The following is a 25,230-nucleotide window of genomic DNA, read 5'->3' as shown; positions in this document are numbered from 1 at the left end:
ATTCCCAGTCAGCTAAAAGCAACCCCAGCATGGCTTAGTCCTTTCCTCTAACGTTTCCAGACAGCCAAAGCAGAGCACCGCCTAGGCCAGTGATGGCGAACCTATGACACGCGTGTCAGAGGTGACACACGAACTCATTTTCTTGGTTGATTTTTCTTTGTTAAATGGCGTTTAAATATATAAAATAAATATCAAAAATATAAGTCTTTGTTTTACTATGGTTGCAAATATCAAAAAATTTCTATATGTGACACGGCACCAGAGTTAGGGTTTTTCAAAATGCTGACACGCCGAGCTCAAAAGGTTCGCCATCACTGGCCTAGGCTCTGTTGCATCTTTTACCCTAAGCCCTTCCTTTGTTTCACTGTCCCTAGCTTTAATAAAAATACTCTCAAAATAAATAAATTAACTAATAAATTAATAAATTAGTATTAAAACTTTCTATTTAGAATTTCACAACTTATACAGTATGCTTTTTTAAAAAGTAAAACATACACATATTTTAAAATTAAGTGTAAATTAGCTATCTTATGTGTCTAAATATGCCCCAATAGAGGTTGAATTGTGCTTTAGGGAAGCAAAAACATTTGTTCAACACTCTGCATCTATTAATGTAAATTGGTTCAAATCCTTCTTAGAAGTAGATTATAAATAACAAAAGAACTTATACACAAGTAATTCAAGACACTACAAATGACACTCAAACACATCTTTTTATTATATACTAAATTTAAAAATACAAATCTTATTAAAAATGCTTATGAAACATTGTATACATAAGTACTGTCAAATACTATCAGATTACGACATTATGTACATTTGCCACAGTTAATTAGAAACAGAACAAAGTACATAACTTTACTGATAATGAATTTCAGATGTCAAATACTTTAACATTTGGCAACTATGAAGTAGTGATCCACACAGGAAGCTGTTTGCAGAGGTAAAATAGTAAGAAAACAAACGGAATAATGCAGCTATTCCTGCCCTAAGTGTTGATAAGTAGATCTCTTCCTCATCCTCTTAAGTCTCACTATAGCAGACATTAAAGTGCACAAGACCACAGGAATACTTGATTTGGTTGTACCCTAATATACACTACAGCCACTGTGCTGCCACATTGAGGGTTTCAATTATTTGTACTGTTCCTGAGGTTTCAGAAGTTAATTTTGAATGTGGCTAAGAGAAGAGAGGCCAATACTTTCTAAATTGCACCAAGTGCCCTTAAAGTATAGAATTTAGTAGAAGTATAGATAAAACTTCTAATTTGAGAATTCGAGGAAATTATCGCTGTCTATTTTGCCCTAGGAATAAAATTAGGATAAGGAACTAATTTTACCTCTGGAAAATGCTTACTAAAAATCTGTTTTGAAGATCAGAATGCACAGCAAGCACCACAATACTGTCAGTTACTGTCCACCACTTATGCTGCAGCATAAACACCTGCTCTCTAAAGGCTCACAAGAAATACACATAGAAGCATGTTATTATTTGACACTAATTTTACTAATTAACATTAAGTATCATTTGTAAAAATAGGTCACCACCATACAATCAAAGAAGAGGAGAAAGAAACCTACTAGTCTACAAAAGTGCTCCTTTTAGCTGTCAAACCCAATAGCTTAATTTTGGGTAAAAAAGATTGTAAAGTAAGGCCATCAGTTCTAAACAAGCTGATAATGCCATATATACATACATAAATATGATTAATTTCAATCCTGATTAAACACTAATATACTAGTACAAACCATTTATAAGAAACGTTTTATGAGGCTTATTTACAAACACATAATGAGTGACAAAGATATGGAAAATTGTAAAAAATGCAGATAAAATTAGCCATTTAGCAACACAGTTCACTAAACACAGATTTGCATAAAAACATTTAATAAGAAACCCCTACCATATACACCTATTGGTCATTGGACCTAAAAGGCAAATAAATGTAATGATCACAATTAAACATTTTTTCTCTTTTAGTAACGTATCAGTATAAGGTCTACTTAGAATACCACCTACAAATACACAGTCTCTCATGATTCAGCAAGACTATTAAAGTCATTGAATACATTTTTACTCCCATGGCACATCACATTTGGTAACACTAATAAGGTAGATTTATATAACACTTAAATCATGATTATGAATGTTTAATTGAATATTTTCCTTTCTGTAGCTGTGAAATGTAAAGCTTAGATTTGCTTCCATCAGGCCTCTTAAACCAAACTTCATCATGGTTAATTGTTGTAATTACGGCACTAAAAAGGATTGGGGGGAAAAAAGGAATGAATGAATGAATCACAACATTCTTCCTCTACTCGTTTTCGAGTACTAGCTATAAAATCGAAATAACTGGATGACAAGAGTAGATTCAGGTACACAATTGCCTTTTACCAGAATACTGATAATCATCTGGTCATGTTGTCAAAAATAGCACATCTAGCAACACCTAATAGATCATTTCCTTTCCTTTTCTAATACTTGGTAAGATTTATTATTGAATTATTAAATAAATATACATTGTCCCTACTCAATCCCCACCTTACCCCTCCACACCCCCCAAAAAACAGAGTGGAGCTAAAAACCACTACTTATATGATATTACACCTCCAACTCATCTCAGTCTTAGCTGTAGAAAATCTTTCAAATACTAATCCCTAATTCCCAGTGTCGAGCCTCTATGGTAACTGTACAGATTTTTTGGACACTACTCATCTCAATATAGAAATCTTTTTAAAAATAGATTTTTGTTTGTCTCCTTTGCTATTTCATCTTTTTAAACCACATTTATACTAAGTAATAGTAAACGTTTCCAAAGTAATAAGAGAAAGCCAAGAGTCCAGGGGTATCATCTATAACCTAGTAATCAGCTTAATGAGCTTCTGAGAGAAGTTTCTATACATAATGCTCCTGGTATCCTAAAAATTTAAAGATGAAATTACAATCCAATTAAAACCACTGTATTTGGAAAATGAACATTCTATACTAAATGCAAGTTGAATATTCTATACTTTACTTACCACTGAAATCTAGAAAGATATTTTCTAATGTTAATGGTTACTACTCTGAGAATTATATCTTTAACTACTGAAAGAATTAAAGCAGTAATTAGCATTAATATTTTTCAAAGGTCACAACCAGATAAAACTTAGAAGGCTATATAAGTAATTATATAAACTTTATTTAAGCCTAGACAGATTAAGTATTTTAAAAGACTATTTTCAGTTTTCAAGTTATACTTTAATTACTGTTACTCTTAAAGTTTTCATGCATTTTCCATTCCTTTCCTACTTTAATTGATCCAAATTCTTCCTATCCAAAATACTGTCACACACCAAAAAGAAAGGGGAGGATTGATAGACCCACACACTGTGGAAGCACACTGTCAAATTCACAATTCTCTGATTTAAAGGTCATCTACTGTAAGAATTAACAAATAGGATCTCTTACCTAGCTAAATAATTCCAAGATTTCCATTGTGCTAATGCGTGTGTTCATGAACTTACTATGCAACTCTGTTATATAAAGATTAACATGCATACACACATGCTAATCAAATGATGTATTAAGAGAAAGAAAGGATCCACAGGCAACTAATTATGAATATACTATGGAGGCAGCAAATATTTATTAACAACAATGTTGTAAACACTGAAATGATAAAGGTGTTTTACCTTGTAGGACATTCATCTTTTTTGTCAATACATATTGTTTGTCCACGTATATACCATTCACCATCATAATACAATCTTCCCTCTTCAGATCTAGCACTGTGCAGATGTTTTTCAAGTTTCACAGGTGCTAAAGGGATCAGTTCAAAAACTGTTATATTAATAAGACACTGTCAGAACAAAAGTGCAGAACATTAAGAATTAACACCAATCCATGCATATACGGTATGTAAAAAAACATTAAAAATGTTTCTTATATAACAAACCTAAATCTAATAGAAATAAGAAAATTTAATTTCTTACTTTTTAAATGTAATTCACAAAATTTTCAACATAAGTACTAAACAAAGCTAAATAATGTACACTAAATCATCTATTAGCTAGGCAAGTGCCAGAAGGAAAAGCAGGACACTATCAATTACTAAGGCCAATTTTAAATAGGAGTTAAAATATCAATTGCCATGTTTCCATTGAAAATTATATTTTTCATATTTTCTCCCCAGCAGCTGACGATTCCAAAGAAACAGAGTTTAATAGATATTCCAAGAGTTCCCAGGCCTTTGATCCTAAAAGGGAAATGTCCTAAGTAGAACTTCCTTTTTCTTTTATGTCCTAGAAATGATTTGGCATTAATCAGGTAAACTCATGCGGAGAAAAAATGTTCTTTATAAAAGAACATTGTCAAGAGTACACTATGAAGCAGACACCTCTTTATCATTCAAATGTCACCACCTCAGAAAAGTCTTCTCCAGCCACCCTTAACTCCTCAGTTAATCTTCATCACAACGTTATATTTCCTTCATAGCAATTATTACAATTTGGCATTATCTTGTTAATTATATCTTTTCATATATATTATTCTTCCTCCCCCAACAAATTCCTGGGGGTCCTTCTCTTGTATCGTTGTATTCCCAGAGCCTCAAGTAGTGCTGATATGCAGAAGGTGTTCAATAAGTATTCATTCACTCACTCATTCATGCATTTGCTCATTCATTCATTCAACAAAATGTTTTCTGAGCACTGTGACTGAAAGAAATATGATTCTGACCTTTGTGGAGCTTACACTCCTGTCAGGAGACAGATAAACATGTAAACAATAAATAAAAAATTACTAATTGTGGTAAGTGCCATGAAGAAAACAAACAGGGCACAATGCTACAGACAACAGAAATGGGGAGGAGACCTAAGCAATAGTATAGTAAGATCCTCAAAGGAATTCATGACTCAAAATGTAAACAACCTAGAGGTTTAGATAGTTACCCTGCCAGTTAATTTCTAAGGAAAGCATTTTAGTACAGTATTGCCACAATTTCATGACCTAATAATAAAGTTTAAAGATTAATCCTTGGGTTAAATATAAAATAGAATTTGAGCTCTAATAGATTACTAGAGGCCTGATGCATGAAATTCGTGCAAGAGTAGGCCTTCCTTCCCCCCCGCTGCTGGCACCTGGGACCCGGGCTTCCCTCTGGCTGCCAGCAGGCACCCGGGACCCGGGCTTCCCTCAAAGCCCCGACTTCATCCAGAAGGATGTCCAGAAGGACATCCGGTCGAATTAGCATATTATGCTTTTATTATTATAGATTTTATCTGTTGTAATGTACTTTTTAGTATTTAAAACATGTATTTTAAAAATCTAACTTCACTGTTCTTTGAAGAATTAGAAATTTCATATATAGTGAAAGAAGGCACGAAAAAAAAGTTATCCTAGACAATAATGTCCATCACTACTTTGGCAGTGATTTTTCTTTTCAGTATTTTGTGTTTTATTAATATGACTTTAAATGTAAATGTGGTAAACAATGTACAATTAACATAATAGCATTTTTTTTTCCTTAACAACTTATTTTTCCCCTGGAGTTAAAAACACTGTTTCTTGGGGTATTGGTATGATATGCTGATTGCTGAATTTTTTATAATGTATCTATCACTAATTCATGTCCAGACTCTCCATAGAAATATGTGAATCATTTTGTTATACACTCAAACATGTGAGGTAATCTGTATTTATTTGTGTGTGTGTGTTGTTGTTTTTTTCTTGAAAACATCTCTCCTGAAGGAATCCACAAAAGGCTAGCTATGATCAGGGCTTGTGGCAAAGTGACACTCTGGGATCCTGAAAAGACTCACAACCATGAGAATGTCCTCTGACTCATGTACGCTCAATCTCCTGCTTCCTGGGTGTCACATATTCCTCTATTTTCTCCTTTGCTTGGTAAAACATCCTGATTCAGAGAGCCAACTGGACTTAGATTTGAAAGTTGAAAATGAAGAGAAACTACGAGGCATTGCCTGAGTCCTAAGGAATCATAATAAAAACTGGCAATTTAAACATTTCTCCGGGTGCAGACAGGTGAGCTGGTCCTCTGCTCAGGGCCTCACAAGGCTGCACTGGAGGTGCTGGTCAGGGCTGGAGGCCCTGGGTCCTCTTCTTGGCAGATGGTTGTGGTTGGAACTCATTTCTTGTGACTGCTGGACTCAGACCTCAACTCGGCAGTGATTTTCAGACTTTTAAAGAAGTCAAAAAAGTATAATTGGATATAAACTTTACTAAGGTATAGCAGATGTGTAAATCTTAGTGGTGTGTAAATTTTTCTGATGGATTACACTGCTAGCACTCTAATTTCTCTCCCAGAAAATGCAGGTACAGAAGAACTGTTGCCCACAATTCCAGAAGATTCCCGTGGACTGCAAACACCTCCCTTATAGAATTATTGGGCCCATAAAAAAAAGACTAAATACTTTTAAAATTACGATCCACTATTATCAATAGTAATGTAGCTGAAACACTGAAAGAAGAAATACATTTCATTCAGAAATCTTGAAACTTTTATATAAGGCAAAGACTCCAGAGGATTCCTCATAATTTTAGGTATAGTGTGCACTGATGAAATGAAACCACTGACAGGGGAAGCTCTTTTGTATGTAGCTGACTTAACCCTGATTCAACAGTCTCCATAAAGATTCCTGAGCTCAGGCTAAATGACTTACGTTCTGTCTTCACTCTGTGTGGACCCAGTGTAGCCATCGCCTAATTGAGAAAAAAAAAAAAGGAAGAAAGACGTTGTCTGAGTCCACAAAGTGTATTTTGGTATATACAGTGACTACTGATAGATAAGCTCAATAACAAGCACAGTGAAATATAATCTTCAGCTCTTCTAATAAGTTGTTAATGTCTAAGACCGGGTCGGATCCAGCCCGCGGGCCGTAGTTTGCCCACGGCTGGTCTAAGACCATAAAGAATATATATGAGCCCTGGCCAGGTAGCTCAGTTGGTTAGACCATGGTCCAATACGCCAAGGTTTGCAGGTTTGAATCCCGGTCAGGGCACATATAAGAATCAACCAATGAATGCATAATAAGTGGAACCACATATTGATGTCTCTCTCTCTCTAAAAATCAGTAAATAAAGTTTTAGCCCTGCTTGGTATGGCTCAGTTGTTTGGAGTATGGTCACATGGCAGGTTTGATTCCTGGTCAGGGCACAAACCCTGGTTGAGGGTTCAATCCCTCGTCATGGTGCATGCAGGAGGCAACCAATCAAAGTTTCTCTCTCACATCAATGTTTCTCTTTCTCTTTCTCGCTCTAAAAAAATTTTTTTTTAAGTTTTTAAATATATACATGATCTTTTCTCTGGGAAGTATTATTAATACCTGAAATAATCTCTCATTTTCAACTAAAAAGTTTGTAAAAATAGAAAAATTATTAAGGAAAACAAAAACTCCACTTTCAAACAAGCACAGAAAATCCTAGAATTCTTGAATCTCTGATGACAAAATGCAAAACATATAATAAAGGTTAAAATTTTCATTTTCATTCATTCAATAAATATTTATTGAGTGCCTTTTGTGAGCCAGGACCAGTCTAAGAACTGGGCAAAATGGTTATTTATTATTACTTTGGGGCAACCTAAATAAATGCTTTTCTGTACTTTTAAATACATTATTAATGACATTACTAGAGGCCTGGTGCATGAAATTCGTGCACTAGTGGGGAGGGGTCCTTCAGCCCAGCCTGCACCCTCTCCAATCTGAGACCCCTTGGGGGATATCCCTCTCACAATCTGGAACTGCTGGCTCCCAACCGCTTGCCTGCCTGCCTGCCTGACTGTCCCCTAACCACTCCCCTGCCAGCATGATTGATGCCTAACTGCTCCCCTGCTGGCCCGATCACCCCCAACTGCCCTCTTTGCTGACCCATCACCCCCAACTGCCCTCCCCTGCCAGCCTGGTTGCCCCTAACTGTCCTCCCCTGCCAGCCTGGTCCCCCCACAACTGCCCTCCCCTGCCAGCCATCTTGTGGCTGTAGTTGTCACCATCTTTGAGGGCATGACAGTCAATTAGCATATTCCCTCCTTATTGGCTGTGGGCGCCACCATCTTTGTGACGGCATGAGTGTAATTAGCATATTCCCTCTTTATTAGATAGGATTACAAGAAAAAAACAAACTGAAGGAGTATTTTGAGAAATATTCACTGTTATCTGTATTAGTGTTAATTGCCTTAGAGAAACTGGGGTAAAGTATATTTATAATAAGCATATTTTAATGTACTAGTGAAAAACCATAGACTCTTAAAAAGTATACTATAAAAATATACTTGTATTCCATTGCTTGTTAATCATACCTTCCGAATTGTTGTCCAGTCTTCAAGAATATCAAGGTCTTGTAGCATATAAACTATATATGGACGTTGAAAAGTCAAGGACATTTTAACTGTAAGAATTTCACATTGAGAATTATACTTTCAAACTGTTATTTTTCAAAGAATAGAATAATGATTTCTGGATATAATCCCTTGGCATGCTGATTTCTGACTTCAATTATTCTTCAAAAACCTTAGTACCAGGATAAATATATAATAATACTTCAGATGTTATTAACCATATTCTCTCAATTCTACATATATCCTTGTCAGATATAGCACCAACCTAGTCACTGTTTTGAAATGCGGGAAAAGTCAGGGGAAAGGATATGGTACCCTAAGGAATGCCAAGATTGCATGCACAAATTAATTTAAAGACACTCCACGTTGAGAAACATTAAAAAATGTTAAAAAGCACACAAGAATTATGTAATTGTGCTATATCCTAAACAGCTATTTCACATCAAAGCTCCTGTGAACTAAAAAGCCATATTAACTTTTGAAGTTGAGATTATAACTAAATTTCTATCCCTCCCCTGTCCCTCTTAATCTAAATTACTAGTATGTTCTTATGCCTTTAATCAGTTTTATAAATTATCTTTTGCTTATTACAGATCTTGCAAATAAAGGCAATGTATACTAATAAAAGTTATAAAGGTATGTACAGTGCAAAAATATACATAAGGCAACAACCATAACAACAACAAAAACCCGCTGAAACCGGTTTGGCTCAGTGGATAGAGCGTCAGCCTGCGGACTGAAAGGTCCCAGGTTCGATTCCGGTCAAGGGCATGTACCTGGGTTGCGGGCACATCCCCAGTAGGAGATGTGCAGGAGGCAGCTGACCGATGTTTCTCTCTCATCGATGTTTCTAACTCTCTATCTCTCTTCCTTCCTCTCTGTAAAAAATCAATAAAATATATTTTTAAAAAAAACAAAAAACCAAGAAATTCAGAAAAGGATATCTGAAACAACAACTGGCTTCTTTTTGTCAGGACTGAAAGGATCCTTCCTCTTTTTTCTTGACTGAAGCTCGTCATTCCACAGTTCTGGCAAGTAAATAAAAATTAAGTATTAGCTGATTCCTGGAGACCAAAGGAGGAAAAAGAGACTATAATTTCAAGGTAGCAAAATTTCATTGGCGGTTATGTATATGTGTGTAGATATGTGACTACGAGAATTTCATGAGCAGCTATATATTTATGAAGTTTTCTCTGCTTTTATTGAAGTAAAAATCAACTTGACACTTAATAACTAATAACTGGTCAACATATATCAGGCACTTTGTTAAATATACATGAATTGTCTCAACTAATCCTCAAAGCTACCTCTGAGGGAGGTATTCTCATTGCTTCAGTTTTACAGACAAAAAGACCAATTAGAAAAGCTAAAGTGACTGTCACCCCTGGTCACCCTTGACTAGAGGTAATGGAGCAGTGGCATTAAGCTCAGCTTGTCTGACTCCACTATGTCTACTCTATACAAAGAAACAGAATTTGTAGAAAAATAAAACAATGCATATGAAAGAACTGTAGGACAACCCAGTAAGTAATCCATTTAGTGGAGAAAGCCTTTCCACAATACCCCTGAAAAAGCCAATTTCACATTGGACTGATCTAATTATTAGCAAGTTTTTCCTTCATCTGAGACACAAATCTGCCTCCTTGTAACTTCTAGACCATTTGTTCTAGTTTGTGTGGTGAGAGGTTTTTATTCCTTCTTCCACATGACAATGTTTCAAAACTTAGAGGGAATATATATATACTACAGCTACCTTCAAAGCCTACTCCCATTATCTTCCAATACTATTCTCATAAAATAATAATATTCTTGCCCTGGCCAGGTAGCTCAGTTGGTTAGAGTGTCATCCCAATATACCAAACTTGTGGGTTCGATTCCTGGTCAGGGCATATACAGAAGCAACCAATGATTGCATAAATAAGCAGAACAACAAAATCAATGTTTCTCTATCTGTGTTTCCCTTTCTCCCTTCCTCTCTCTCTCTCTAAAAAAAATCAGTAAGTAAATTTATAAAAAAATTATATTCTTACCATTCTTATAGTACATTATTCTTATTCTTATACTTCCTGTCAGACTTCTATTTTGTCCCTTTTCATGTGCTCCATTTTCTACATCTTTCTGAAGTCTGAGTTCAAATCAAAGCAACAATCACAATCTTACCAATTGTTTAGAAGTTTCCCCTTCTCCCCTCTCATTAGAAGACTTCTTTTACATAACATTTATACTAGGAGAGGCAAGCTATTGCGGCTGCAAGGGCTGAGCTCCTTGCACGAATTTTGTGCATCAGGCCTCTAGTGCAGTTGTTCTCAACCTTCTGGCTCTTTAAATACAGTTCCTCATGTTGTGACCCAACCATAAAATTATTTTCACTGCTACTTCATAACTTTAATGTTGTTACTGTTATGAATCGTAATGTAAATATCTGATATGCAGGATGATCTTAGGCGATCCCTGTGAAAGGGTCGTTCGACTGCCAAAGGGGTTGCGATCCACAGGTTGAGAACCGTTGCTCTAGTGAGACATTATAATAAGTCAAAGGTTCAGTGTCACCTAAATTAAACATCACAGTCACATCATTCCCATTACCTGAGGTAATATCAATGCTGTGCCTGTCCTCTTCAAGCCTTCTGATCTTCTCCTCTAGCTCACTCTGGACTGTATCATATAACAAAAGCTTTTCACTCTAAAAAAAAAAAAAAGATTACGCATTAGGAATGATGCTTTTGTTTGCTTTTTTAATTCCAACTTAAGTATTTTAAAGATGAAAAGTCAAAATATGAAAGAAATAAAACCAGAAAATGCAGAATCTAAATACAGATTTAACTATATGCAATTAAATTACTTAAGGACAACTAAATTTGTATCAGATAATTAAAGAAGTTATTTACTTTATAAGAAACTCATAATAAGCTCCATGTCTCATCTTAAACATAAGCAGGTCCCACCTGTTACCATAATGGAGAACCTGTCCAATAAAGTATAACTTATAAAATGGATCATATTTCCTCATTGGAACAATAATTGGGCCTTTATTCCTCACTAATATCTCAGCATAATATTAAAATAGATTAATATACCACAAAGAGAAAGATTCAAGTACAAATTTTATAATAATTCAATTATAGTCAAAATCATAAAATTATAGACTAACTATGTCCAAATCTCGCAACAAAACTATCTATGGAAGGATTGAGTGACTTGGTACAAGAGGCAAGGCTGTTTACTGGCAAATCGGACTAGAACCCAGGGCTACTAGCTCTAGTCCATTGTTGTTTTATATAGCACTGTACCCCTTATTTGAAAAGCCATAATAAACATACCTTTACATTCATTATATAAAGTACTTAGGACAGATTCCCAAGCCACTCACCACATGCTTATTGCTAGTAAGGATATTAAGCTATCTAATAAAAGAGAAACATGCAAATTGACTATACCTTCGCTATGCCCAAGCCACGCCCAACAGCCAATCAGAGCAGCTATATGCAAATTAACCCAACCAAGATGGCGGCCGGGAGCCACGGAGCTGGAGCAAGTAGGAGGCTTGGTTGCCCCAGCGATGGAGGAAGCCAAGCTTCCCACCTGCCCTGGCCAGCTGTGGCCTCTGCTAAAGGCAACAAAGTTTCAATTATAGGAGATAAATAAATCCCAGATACCTGCTTCCAGCCAGCCTCCACTGGGAGCTTGGGTGGCTGGGGTCTGTGGCCAGCCTGCAAACAGCCATCACCCCCTCACCCAATCTGGCCAGGCACCCCAGGGGACCCCCACACTGAAGGGGCTGTGGCCAGCCTGCAAACAGCCATCAGCCCCTCACCCAGGCTGGCCACAACCTCATGGGGTGAGGGTCCCAGCTGGGGGTCTTGGCTAGTGTGCAAACAGCCATCAGCCCCTCACCCAGGCTGGCCACACCCTCAAGGGGTGAGGGTCCCTGCTGGGGAGCTTGACCAGCCTGCAAACAACCCTCAGCTCCTCACCCAAGCTGGTCAGGCACCCCAGGGGGGACCCCTACCCTGAAGGGGCTGTGGCCAGCCTGCAAATAGCCATCAGCCCCTCACCCAGGCTGGCCAGGAACCCCAGCAGGACCCCCACCCTGATCCGGGACACCCTTCAGGTCAAACCAGCCAGCCCCTACCCATGTACCAGGCATATAATAAAAGGGTAATATGCAAATTGACCCTAGCAGCAGAACAACTGGGAATGACTGGTCACTATGACACACACTGACCACCAGTGGGCAGATGCTTAATGCAGGAGCTGCCCCCTGGTGGTTAGTGCGCTCCCACAGGGGGAGCTCTGCTCATCTACAAGCCAGGCTGATGGCTGCCAGCAATGCAGTGATGGCGGGAGCCTCTCCTGCCTCCTCAGCAGCGCTAAGGATGTCCGACTGCAGCTTAGGCCTGGTCCCTGCTGGCAAGTGGACATCCCCCAAGGGCTCCTGGGCTGCCAGAGAGATGACTGACTGCCAGCTTAGGCCTGATTCCCCGGGAAGCGGGCCTAAGCCAGCAGGTGGACATCCCCCGAGGGGTCCCAGACTGCGAGAGGGCACAGGCAGGGCTGAGGGACCCCCCTGAGTGGACAAATTTTTGTGCACCAGGCCTCTAGTTGGGATATAACTAGATGATTATTTTGTAGAAGCGACTGGAATATAGTCGGCTATGATTTCTTGTGGAAGGCATAGGCCACACCCAGGTAGACAGCATTGCCAGTGTCAATCATAAAGTCCTTGCTTTCAAGTTTGAAATTTAGAGTCTACACACATTTGAAGATTCTCCTGAGTGGTAGGGAAAAGATGACTTTTGTGAATTTGAGGCAAAGCAGGAGTTAGTAGGACAGCAAAGCTGAAGATGACAAAAACTAGATCTCATATGAAAAATTATCTCATGGCAGGCTACTCTGTTTACTTCCTTTTACTTGTTCCCTGGCCGTTGGTAAAGTCTTATGAAATATTCCAGCCTTATCTAAATTGTGCTACAAGAATTGGGAAATATTATGTGTCAGAGAAAAAGGGAGAGCAGACCCCACCACTGTGTATGTGACAGCTATACATAGATCCAGATTCTCCAACTAAAGATGACTCTAACTATAGAGCTGAAGTGGTAGGGTTTTTGTTAAGACTATGAGAATTTAACAGGTATGTTCTCTTCTTTCTCCTGATAACTTTGCCCTTGGCCAAGCAGAAACTCTAAAATAAATCCACAAATCATTTTTTATAATGAAAAAAAAAAAGGGACAATGCGACTGAACGTTTGAAGCTTTGGAAGCATCTCTAAAGATATTATATGTGTGTTTTAAAACTTATGATCCTATTCTCGTTCTTATTTCTTTATTGTTCCCTCCCTTACCCCGAACTTGGTAAGAGTCTCAAAGGGCTTCCTTGAGGATAAAAGAAAGTCATAATAGAGCAGCTAGAGGACATCTGGAAAAGGAAGAGGCATCCAAACTCGAATTGCTTAGGTGCCCATAGAGACTTCTATGTTCAACAGATAATTTAGCTTTTTTTTTTTTAAAAAAAATGTATTTTAGTGATTTTTTACAGAGAGGAAGGGAGAGGGATAGAGAGTTAGAAACATCGAGGAGAGAGAAACATCGATCAGCTGCCCCTGCACACTTCCCACTGGGGATTTGCCCGCAACCAAGGTACATGCCCTTGACTGGAATCGAACCTGGGACCCTTGATTCCACAGGCCGATGCTCTATTCACTGAGCCAAACCGGGTAAGGCGGTAATTTAGCTTTTAAAGGCACAACTTAGGGGAGAGGAAACCAAGATGGTGGCATAGGTAAACACCGGAAATAGCTGCCTCGCACAACCACTTCAAAAATACAACTAAAAGACAAAACAGACATCATCCGTAGAACCACAGGAAGGCTGGCTGAGTGGAAATTCTACAACTAGAAGGAAAGAGAAAAGCACACTGAGACTCAGAGGAGGTGCGGAAGTAAAGTGCAGAGGTACGGAGGCGCACGTGGAAAGGGCTGGCAACTGAGGACATGGTTGTCTTTTTCAATCAGGAGGGAGTCTCAAGCTCCCGACTGCTCTGAACTCCAGGTCTGGGAGAGTCTCTGGGGACCCAGACTCATATGGGGAGACATTGGACTGTCTGGCATCTGTCGGAACTTGAGGGTGGCTTTCTCTCAGAGGTGCTTGCAGCGATGACCTGGACACTGAGACGTGGGGCCTCTTAGGGTAGGGCTGAGGAGCAGCCATAGCTGCTTGCTCCACCCTGTTGATACCCTGAGACCCCGCCCCACCCAAACTGTGCACAGAGGCTTTTGCATATGAAAGGCCTGGCCCTTTGCAATCTGAAAATTACCTAACAAACTACAGCTGGGTCAGAGAGACCCAGAACTTCCAAAAGAAGGCGCAAGGCCCCACAGCAGCTTGCACTGCTTCACAGCTGGGCCTCATCTGGGCACCTCCAAACCCCAAACAAAGAAGAGGAATCTGCAGATCTCTCCATAGCTCCTGCTGGGTAGCCTCAGGCAGAGGCTGAATTAGCACCTCCTTAGAGATCCGAGAGCCAGTGTACCCATTGGTCAGAGTGGGACCATCCAGATTACAACTCCTCAGATCCATAAGGGACACACTCAGGGGGCAGACTCAGTGAGCACCAAAGCCCCACTGAAGCAAGTCTTGCCCCAGAAGGGTGTCTCCAGCACAGAAGTTCTCCCACTGCAGACACAGCTGATTCTCACAGCCAACTGGCCTGGAGGTCAATTCCTCCCAGTGATACCGACAACAATCAAGGCTTAACTACAAGACTGTGCACAAAGGGGTGCACCAAGAGTGTCCACCTCATGTCATTGCGAAGGCTGAGCCACTGGGCCCTATAGGACACCTAGCATAGAAAGCCACTCTATCAACACAGGGAAGCAGCCAAAATGCAGAGACAAAGAAATAGGTCACAAATGAAAGAAATGGAGGAAATCAAACTACTGGATATAGAGTTCAAACCACACTTATAAGGTTTTTCAAGAATTTTCTAGAAACCACCGATAAATTTAGTGAGACCCTCAAGAAATCTAGTGAGACCCTCGAGGTTATGAAAAAGTACCAACTAGAAATTAAGCATACACTGACTGAAATAAAGAATATTATACAGAGTTCCAACAGCAGACTAGAGGATCCCAATAATCAAGTCAAAGATTTGAAATACAAAGAAGCAAAAAACACCCAACCAGAAAAACAAAAAGAAAAAAGAATCCAAAAATATGAAGATAATGTAAGGAGCCTCTGGGACAACTTCAAGCAAACCAACATCCAAATTATGGGGGTGCCAGCAGAAGAGAGGGAGCAAGATATTGAAAACTTATTTGAAGAAATAATGACAGAAAACTTCCCCTACCTGGTGAAAGAAATAGACTTACAAGTCCAGGAAGCTCAGAGAACCCTAAACAAGAGGAATCCAAAGAGGACCACACCAAGACACATCATAATTTAAATGCCAAGGGCAAAAGACAAAGAGAGAATCTTAAAAGCAGCAAGAGAAGAACAGTTAGTTACCTACAAGGGAGTACCCATACGACTGTCAGCTGATTTCTCAACAGAAACTATGCAGGCCAGAAGGGAGTGGCAAGAAATATTCAAAGTGATGAATAGCAAAAACCTATGACCAAGATTACTTTACCCAGCAAAGCTATCATTCAGAATAGAAGGTCAGATAAAGAGCTTCACAGATAAGAAAAAGCTAAAGGAGTTCATCACCACCAAACCAGTATTATATGAAATGCTGAAGGGTATCCTTTAAGAAGAGGAAGAAGAAGAAAAAGGTAAAGATACAAATTTTGAACAACAAATACACATCTATCAACAAGTTAATCTAAAAATCAAGTGAATAAATAATCTGATGAACAGAATAAACTGGTGAATATAATAGAATCAGGGGCATAGAAAGGGAGTGGACTGACTATTCTCATGGGGGAAAGAGGTGTGGGGGTGCGGGAAGAGACTGGACAAAAATCGTACACTTATGAATGAGGACAGCGTGGGGGGGAGGAGGTAAGGGCAGAGGGTGGGGTGGGAACGGGGTGGAGGGGTGCTATCGGAGGAAAAAAGAAGAACAACTGTAATAATCTGAACAATAAAGATGCAATTTAAAAATAATAAAGGCACTACTTAGCCCTAACTGGTTTGGCTCAATGGATAGAGCGTCGGCCTGCAGACTGAAAGGTCCCAGATTCGATTCCGGTCAAGGGCATGTACCTTGGTTGCAGGCACATCCCCAGTAGGAGATGTGCAGGAGGCAGCTGATCGATGTTTCTCTCTCATCGATGTTTCTAACTCTCTATCCCTCTCCCTTCCTCTCTGTAAAAAATCAACAAAATATATTTAAAAAAAAAAAAAAAAAAAGCTCAGAGAACAGCCCTAGTCAGTGTGGCTCAGTGAATAGACTGTCGGCCCATGCACCGAAAGGTCTCGGGCTTGATCGCCGGTTAAGGGCATCTACCTGGGTTACAGGTTCGATCAAGGCCCCAACTGGGAGCTCATATGGGAGGTAAACAATTGACATATCTCTCTCACATCCACGTTTCTCTCTCTCTTTCTCTCTCCCTCTTTCTGCCTCTCCCTTCTACTCTCTCTAAAAATCAATGGGAAAACATCATCCAGTGAGGATTAACAAAAAAACAAAAACAGAAGCTCAGAACAGACCCTAATTCAGGGAAATTTTAGTATATGATTAAGGTGACTTTTCAAATCATCTGGAAACCTGATAATACATAACAACAGAAATGAGTTTAACTATATACAGAAAAAACTCGGGATTCTATGTCTCACATTATACATGAAAATAAATGGACTACAGAGTTAAATTTACAAAATGAAATCTAAAAGAACTAAATGAAAGATAGTGACTCTTTATTTGATGTTGGGATAAAGGAAGCCTTTCAAAAAACAAAAGTTAGGAGAAACCATAAAGGAAAACACTAATACATTTAATCACATAAAAATCAAATTTAAAAGCAAATGAAAATAAAAAGGCAATAAAAAACTAACATGTTTAAGGCTCAATAACCATAAGATGGCATTAAACAAGCATGGATAACTCAGCAAGACAACATAAATACTGCCCATCCCCACTGCCAAAAGAGGCCAAAATGAGAGAGAAAAAACACAAATAGAAATTAAAATGTGCACTATGTGATATTATTTGTCTCTTAGCAAAGTTTTATTTTCAATTATAACCCACAGTGTTGACTGATACTAGTATACAAACTGATCCAATTACTTGGGATAGCAATTTAAAAACAAGTATTAAGGGGCTTAATGATTGTATACTTTGATCTAATAATTACACTTTGAGATTCCATCCTAAGGAAATAACAATCTCAAACAAAGTTGTATGTAAAAGGATGCTAATGATGGCATACTTGCAATGCAAAAATTAGGAAAAAATAAAATCCAATAAGAGAGTATTGGCTACATGAATTATTGATATCCATGTTATTGCTCTGCAGACACTAAAAATTCAGAATTCAAAAAGCAGGGAGAGACTTCTAGGGTAACATTACAAATGAACACATATCACAAACTGTCTCTTCCCCAAGACCTAATGAAACGTACAAAATAAATCAACAAACACCTGCAGTTATCAAACAAAGGGATGGGCACAATCGCATGCCATGATCTCTGAATATGGTAACTAAACTAAGATAGAACCCCAGGTATGTACTACATACACTATACGCAAGTGTGCTCTTTGTAAAGAAAACAATGTGAGTAAGGAGCAATATTTGGAAAGGTCTGAGTACTTTCTACTTCAAATCTTAAAAGAAATGAAGTAGAATCTGGATAGGTAGTCCAGAGGAAAATACATTCAAGCCTGGAAAGCAGAAGGCCCTCCTTATCACATTATGCTCATAACTGAAAGTTGAATAACATTCTTAAAAGAAGCAAATACTTCTAGCAGCTGGTAAACTGAAGGATGGAGCAGGATGGAGTGGGAGCATAGGGGTCTGAAGGCTGGAAGGACTGCTCCCTGGAGGGAGGACACCAGAAGAAAACGGCACTCATGGATTATCTAATGCATTCAATCACATGGAAAATGGCATTAGAAAAACCTTCACAGATCTACTGGAGTCTCTGGGAAGAATTGATAAATACAGAGAAAACTAACAAACAATAAATTAAACAATTATTAATTCCAAGGTTTAAAAAAATAGTTGTACATGCCCAGCTGATGTGGCTCAGTGGTTGAGCATCAACCTATGAACTAGGAGGTCACGGTTCAATTACAGGTCAGGGCATGTGCCCGGTTGCGGGCTCAATCCCCAGTGGGGGATATGCAGGAGGCAGCTGATCAATGATTCTCTGTCATCATTGATGTTTCTATCTCTCTCTCTCTCCCTTCCTCTCTGAAATCAATAAAAATTTATTTTTAAAAAGACAGATTAAAATAGATTTATTATAAATCAAATTATATGCTATTTATAAGTAATACACCTAAAATAGAAGGCCGGAGATAGACAAACCTTCCCTCAGGCAAATGCCAGGCCAAATACAAATAGGGTAGCTGTTTTAATTATCAGACAAAATAGTCTTTAAAGAAAAATAATTGTTACAGAGAAAGCAGAAGAATAAAATGTAACATTTACTAACAGATATAAAAAATTCTAAAACTGTATGATTCTGATAATATAGTATGTACTAGTATATATACATATATAACATATATAAAAAACTGATAGAAATAAAAGGAGAAATTACAATAGCATCAAAAAGAACAAAATACTTAATTAACTAAAGAAAGAACTGTACACTGTAAACTATAAAACAATAATGAAAGAAATTAAAGAAAACATATAAATGAAAAGATATCCCTTGTACACAGATTGAAAGACTTAATATTGTTACAATGTTTGTATTATCTAAAGTGATTTATAAATTCAGTGCAATCTCTATCAAAATCCCACCCAGCCAGTGTGGTTCAATGGTTGAGTGTCGACCTATGAACCAGAAGGTCATGGTTCAATTCCAGGTCAGGGCACAAACGTGGGTTGTAGACTTGATCCCTAGTGTGAGGCGTGCAGGAGGCAGCCAATTGATGATTCTCTCTCCTCACTGATGTTTCTATATCTCTCGCTCTCCCTCTCCCTTCCTCTCTGAAATCAATAAAAAACATATATATTTTTTAAAAATCCCAATGGCATTTAAGAAAAAAATCCTAAAATTCATATGGAACCACAAAGGACCCCCGAATACTAAAACGATCTTAAGAAAAAGGAAAAGAGAAGAACCAAGATGGCAGCATAGGTAAACACCTGTACTTGCTGCCTCTCACAACTACATCAAAACTACAACTAAAAGACAAAACATCAATCATCCAAACCACTGGCTGAGTGGAAGTTCTACACTGGCTGAGTGGAAGTTGTACAACCAGGGGGAAAGAAAAAAATGCATTGAGACTGGTAGGAGGTGCAGAGGTGTGGAGGCGCACACCAAATGGGCTGGCAACTGGGTGTGCTGTTGTTTTTTTTCAATCAGGAGGGAGATACAAGCTCCCGCTTGCTCTGAACTCCAGTTCCAGGTGAGACTCTGGGGACCCAGACTCATATAGGGAGAAACTAGACTGTCTGGCATCGGGCCAGAATACGAGAGTGGCTTTCTCTCAGAGGTACTCACAGCAATCATTGTTCCTGTGTGTGGGTGCTGAACACAGAGACGTGGGGACCTCTCTGATGCAGGGCTGACTGGCAGCCACTGCTGTTTGCTCCGCCCTGGTGATTCCCAGAGACCCCACCCCACCCAATTTACAACCCCACCCAAGCTGTGCACAGCGGCTTTTGCATATGAATGGCCCATCCTTCTGCAGCATAAAAACTAACAAACTGCAGCTGGGTCAGAGAGCTCCAAAGCTTTCAAAAGAAGGCCCAAGGCTCAGCAGCAGCAGCCAGCCTTGCTTCACAGTTGAGCCTCATCTGGGCACTTTCAAACCCCAAACAAAGAGGAGGAATCTGAAGATCTCTCTGTAGCTCCTGCTGGGTGGCCTCAGGCAGTGGTTGACTTATCACTTCCTTGGAGATCCAAGAGCCAGTGTACCCAGTGGTCAGTGTGAGACCATGCCAGATTACAACTCTTCACATCCATAAGCGACATACTCAAGGGGCAGACTCAGTAAGCACCAAAGCCCCACTGAAGCAAATCATGCCCCATAAGGGTGTCTCCAGCACAGCAGTTCTTCCATTGTAGGCACAGCCGGTCCTCACAACCAATTGGCCTGGAGGTCAATTCCTCCCAGTAATACCAACAGCAATCAAGGCTTAACTACAATAGGTCTGTGCACCCAGCCCACAAATGGGTGCACCAAGAGTGTCCACCTCAGGTAATTGCGGAGGCTGAGCCACTGGGCCCTATAGGACACCTACCACACAAGGCCACTCTATCAACACAGGGAAGCAGTCAAAATGCGGAGACAAAGAAACAAGTGACAAATGACAGAAATGGAGGAAATCAAACTACTGGATATAGAGTTCAAAACCACAGTTCTAGAAACCTCCAAGAAATATAGTGAGACCCTCAAGGATATGAAAAAGGACCAACTAAAAATTAAGCATACATTGACTGAAATAAAGAATACTATACAGAGATCCAATAGCAGACTAGAGGATCCCAACAATCAAGTCAAACATTTGAAATATGAAGAAGCAAAAAAACACTCAAATGGAAAAGAAAAAAAAAAAAAAGAATCCAAAAATACGAAGATAGTGTAAGGAGCCTCTGGGACAACTTCAAGCATACCAACATCCAAATTATGGGGGTGCCAGAAGAAGAGAGAGAACAAGATATTAAAAACCTATTTGAAGAAATAATGACAGAAAACTTCCCCTACCTGGTGAAAGAAATAGACTTACAAGTCCAGGAAGTGCAGAGAACCCCAAACAAGAGGAATCCAAAGAGGACCACACCAAGACACATCATAATTAAAATGTCAAGGGCAAAAGACAAAGAGAGAATCTTAAAAGCAGCAAGAGAAAAAGTTAGTTACCTACAAGGGAGTACCCATACGACTGTCAACTGATTTCTCAACAGAAACTATGCAGGCCAGAAGGGAGTGGCAAGAAATATTCAAAGTGATGAAGAGCAAGAACCTATAACCAAGATTCCTCTACCCAGCAAAGCTATCATTTAGAATTGAAGGTCAGATAAAAAGCTTTACAGATAAGAAAAAGCTAAAGGAGTTCATCACCGCCAAACCAGTATTATATGAAATGCTGAAGGGTATCCTTTAAGAAGAGGAGGAAGAAGAAAAAGGTAAAGATAAAAATTATGAACAACAAAGTGACAACAAATACATATCTATCAACAAGTGAAATTAAAAATCAAGTGAGCCCTAACCAGTTTGCCTCAGTGGATAGAGCGTCAGCCTGCGGACTCAAGGGTCCCAGATTCAATTCTGGTCAAGGGCATGTACCTTGGTTGCAGGCACATCCCCAGTAGGGAGTGTGCAGGAGGCAGCTGATCGATGTTTCTCTCTCATTGATGTTTCTAACTCTCTATCCCTCTCCCTTCCTCTCTGTAAAAAAATCAAGAAAATATACTTTAAAAAATCAAGTGAATAAAAAATCTGATGAACAGAATAAACTGGTGAATAGAATAGAATCAAGGGCATAGAAAGGGAGTAGACTGAAAATTATCAGGGAGAAGGAGGTGTGGGGAGTGCAGGAAGAGATTGGACAAAAATCTTATAACTATGGACGAGGACGGGGGGTGGGGGCGGTAAGGGCGTGGGGTGGGAACCAGGTGGAGGGGAGCTATGGTGGGAAAAAGGAGGAACATCTGTAATAATCTGAACAATAAAGATTTATTTTTAAAAAAGGAAAAAAACTGAAGGCCTCACATTTCCTAACTTCAAAATGTATTACAAAGTTATAACAATTAAGATATGATACTGGCATGAAGACAGACATATAGACCAGTGGAATAGAGAGCCCAGAGATAAACCCATGCATATCTATACTAATAAAAGGGTAATATGCTAATTAGACCAGATAGACCGGACATTTTCCGGTCATCTGGTCCTCCTTCCAGACAAAGCCACAGTGGCGGGGGCCAAGGCAGAGGCAGTTAGGGGCTATCAGGCCAGCAGGAGAGGGCAGTTAGGGGCGATCAGACCAGCAGGCAGAGGGGTTAGGGGCAATCAGGCAGGCAGGCAGAGGCGGTTAGGGGTGATCAGGCAGGCAGGCAGGTGAGTGGTTAAGAGCCAGTGGTCCCAGATTGGAGAGGGCACAGGCCAGGCTGAGGAACCCACCCCCACCCCCGTGCACAAATTTCGTGCACTGGGCCTCTAGTATGTATATATGGTCAACTGATCTTCAACAAGGGTGCCAAAAATACATAATAGGAAAAGGATAGTCCAGTGGTTCTCAACCTTCCTAATGCCGCAACCCTTTAATACAGTTCCTCATGCTGTGGTGACCCCCAACCATAAAATTATTTTCGTTGCTACTTCATAACCGTAATTTTGCTACTGTTATGAATCGTAATGTAAATATCTGAGATGCAGGATGTATTTAGGTGACACCTGTGAAAGGGTCATTCGATCCCCAAAGGGGTTGCGACCCACAGGTTGAGAACCGCTGGGATAGTCTCTTCAACAGTGTTGGGAAAACTTGGCAGAAATATGCAAAAGAGTAAAATTTGACTCTTATCTTACACCATACACAAGAATAAACTCAAAATGGATTAAAGGGTTAAATGTAAGACCTGAAACTGTAAAACCAGAAGAAAAAGCTTATAGGGAATAAGCTTATGACATTGGCCTTGGTAATGATTTTTTTGGATATGACACCAAAAGCACAGGCAACAAAAGCAGAAATAGATAAGTGTGGGTATGTCAAACTAAAAAGCTTCTGCACAGCAAAGGAACAATTAAAGTGAAAAGGCAACCTACAGAATAGGAGAAAATATTTGCAAATAACATATCTGATAAGGGGCTAATACCCAAACTTTAAGGAACTCAATTAAAAAATGGGCAAAGGCCAAAACCGGTTTGGCTCAGTGGATAGAGCGTCGGCCTGCGGACTGAAAGGTCCCAGGTTCGATTCCGGTCAAGGGCATGTACTTGGGTTGCGGGCACATCCCCAGTGGGAGATGTGCAGGAGGCAGCTGATCGATGTTTCTCTCTCATCGATGTTTCTAACTCTCTATCTCTCTCCCTTCCTCTCTGTAAAAAATCAATAAAATATATTTTAAAAAAAAAATGGGCAAAGAACTTGAGTAGACATTTCTCCAAAGATATATAATGGCCAATAGGTATGTGAAGAAGTACTCAATGTCACTAATCATCAAAAAAATGCAATTCACAATGTGATAGCACTTCTTACCTATTATGATGGCTATTATCAAAAAACAGATAAGTATTGATGAGGATATAGAGAAATTGGAACCCTGTGCACAGTTCGTGGCAATATAAAATGATGGGTCACTATGAAAAACGGTATGGAGGTTTCTCAAAAAATTAAAAATAGAACTACTGCCTTGGCTGGGTAAGTCAGTTGGTTAGAGTGTCATCCTTATATGCAAAGGTTGCATGTTTGATCCCCGGTCAGGGCACATACAAGAATCAACCAATGAATGCATACATGAGTGGAACAACAAATTGAGTTTCTCTCTCTCTCTCTCTCTTTCTCTGCAATCAATCAATCAATTTAAAAAATTTTAAAAAGAGAACTAGCACATGATCTAGCAATCCCTTCTGAGTATATGCCCAAAAGAATTTATATCAGGGTCTCAAAGAGATAATTGCACTCCCGTGTTCATTACAGCACCATTCATAATAGCCAATATGTGATAAACAACCTAAATGTATACTGAAGGATGAATGGATAAAGAAAATGAGATATATACATACAGTGAAACATTATTCAGTCTAAAAAATTAAGTAAATCCTGTCATATGCTATAACATGAATGAAACTTTAGAGTACTATGCTAAGTGAAATAAGCCAGTTACATAGGGACAAATATTGCATGATACATACCAGAGGTATATAAACAAGTCAAACACACAGAAGCAGAGAGTAGAATGGTGGTTGCCAGTGGGTACGGGGAAGAGGAAATAGGAAATTGCTATTCAACGGGTATAAAATTTCAGGTATACATAATGATAAAGTATGCCTATAGTTAACAACACTGTATTGCACACTTAAAATGTGTTAAGAGGGCAGATCTCATGTTAAGTGTTCTTATGACAATTAAAAAAAAGAAAAAATTTCCATGGGAGGTAAGTTTCAGCTGGAATCATGAGTATTCAGTTTCAAATTGTTTTAATCTAAGGAAGCTGAGATGGTGGATGTGCACTGTGGAACATCTCATCATTAGTATTTTGGGCCTCCAAATTTCACATGGTAAATGACTTTACTTTTTTAAAATTTATAGTATGCATTTGTGTTTTCTTAGGAAATTCAGAAAAAAATTGGAACAAAAAGAAAGGAAATACAAAGAGGTATTAACAAATCTACCACCACAGAGAAAAATTCTGATATACTTTCCTCTGTAATTGAAAGATGAAGCAGACTAAAAAGAATGAGTAAGGAACAATGAGTCCAGACTTACATAAGTAAATAAATTGAAAGTATTATGAAGAATGAGATATTTGTATAGCTTCAAAGAACTTCTCCCCTGTATACTTACTAATCACAATGAGAAAAAAAGTAAGTTTAGAGAAACCTAGAAGACACCAAATAAATCAAGTGATCAAAGTGTACATCACCAATAATGGAATATATCAAAACTGTGCACTGCTTAATAGAATTCAATAAGAAAAACAGTATCACTGTGACATTCCTACCGAAGATGCAAAACTTGATTCTAATCATGAAGAAATAGCAGGACAATTCAAAATTAACATTCTGCAAATAACTAGCCTAAAAATTTCAAAAATGGAAAATTTACAAAAGT

General features: G+C 38.9%; 1 protein-coding gene across 1 annotated transcript in view; it reads right to left on the bottom strand.

Moving 5' to 3' along the window:
- Nucleotides 1-694: 694 nt before the first annotated feature.
- Nucleotides 695-25,230, bottom strand: part of BRMS1L (BRMS1 like transcriptional repressor) — a 42,670-nt gene continuing 18,134 nt past the window's right edge. The window contains exons 5-10 of the mRNA XM_081105099.1: nucleotides 10,922-11,018; nucleotides 9,280-9,363; nucleotides 8,297-8,361; nucleotides 6,663-6,702; nucleotides 3,675-3,801; nucleotides 695-2,258 (exon numbers count right to left, since the gene is read on the bottom strand). Coding sequence (XP_080961225.1) covers nucleotides 2,141-2,258; nucleotides 3,675-3,801; nucleotides 6,663-6,702; nucleotides 8,297-8,361; nucleotides 9,280-9,363; nucleotides 10,922-11,018 — 531 coding nt within the window. The 3' untranslated portion in view covers nucleotides 695-2,140. The remainder of the gene's footprint in view (nucleotides 2,259-3,674; nucleotides 3,802-6,662; nucleotides 6,703-8,296; nucleotides 8,362-9,279; nucleotides 9,364-10,921; nucleotides 11,019-25,230) is intronic.

This window comes from Myotis nattereri, assembly GCF_964212035.1.
Source record: "Myotis nattereri genome assembly, chromosome: 1".
Taxonomy (NCBI): domain Eukaryota; kingdom Metazoa; phylum Chordata; class Mammalia; order Chiroptera; family Vespertilionidae; genus Myotis; species Myotis nattereri.
This window is presented reverse-complemented; position numbering and strand designations above follow the sequence as displayed.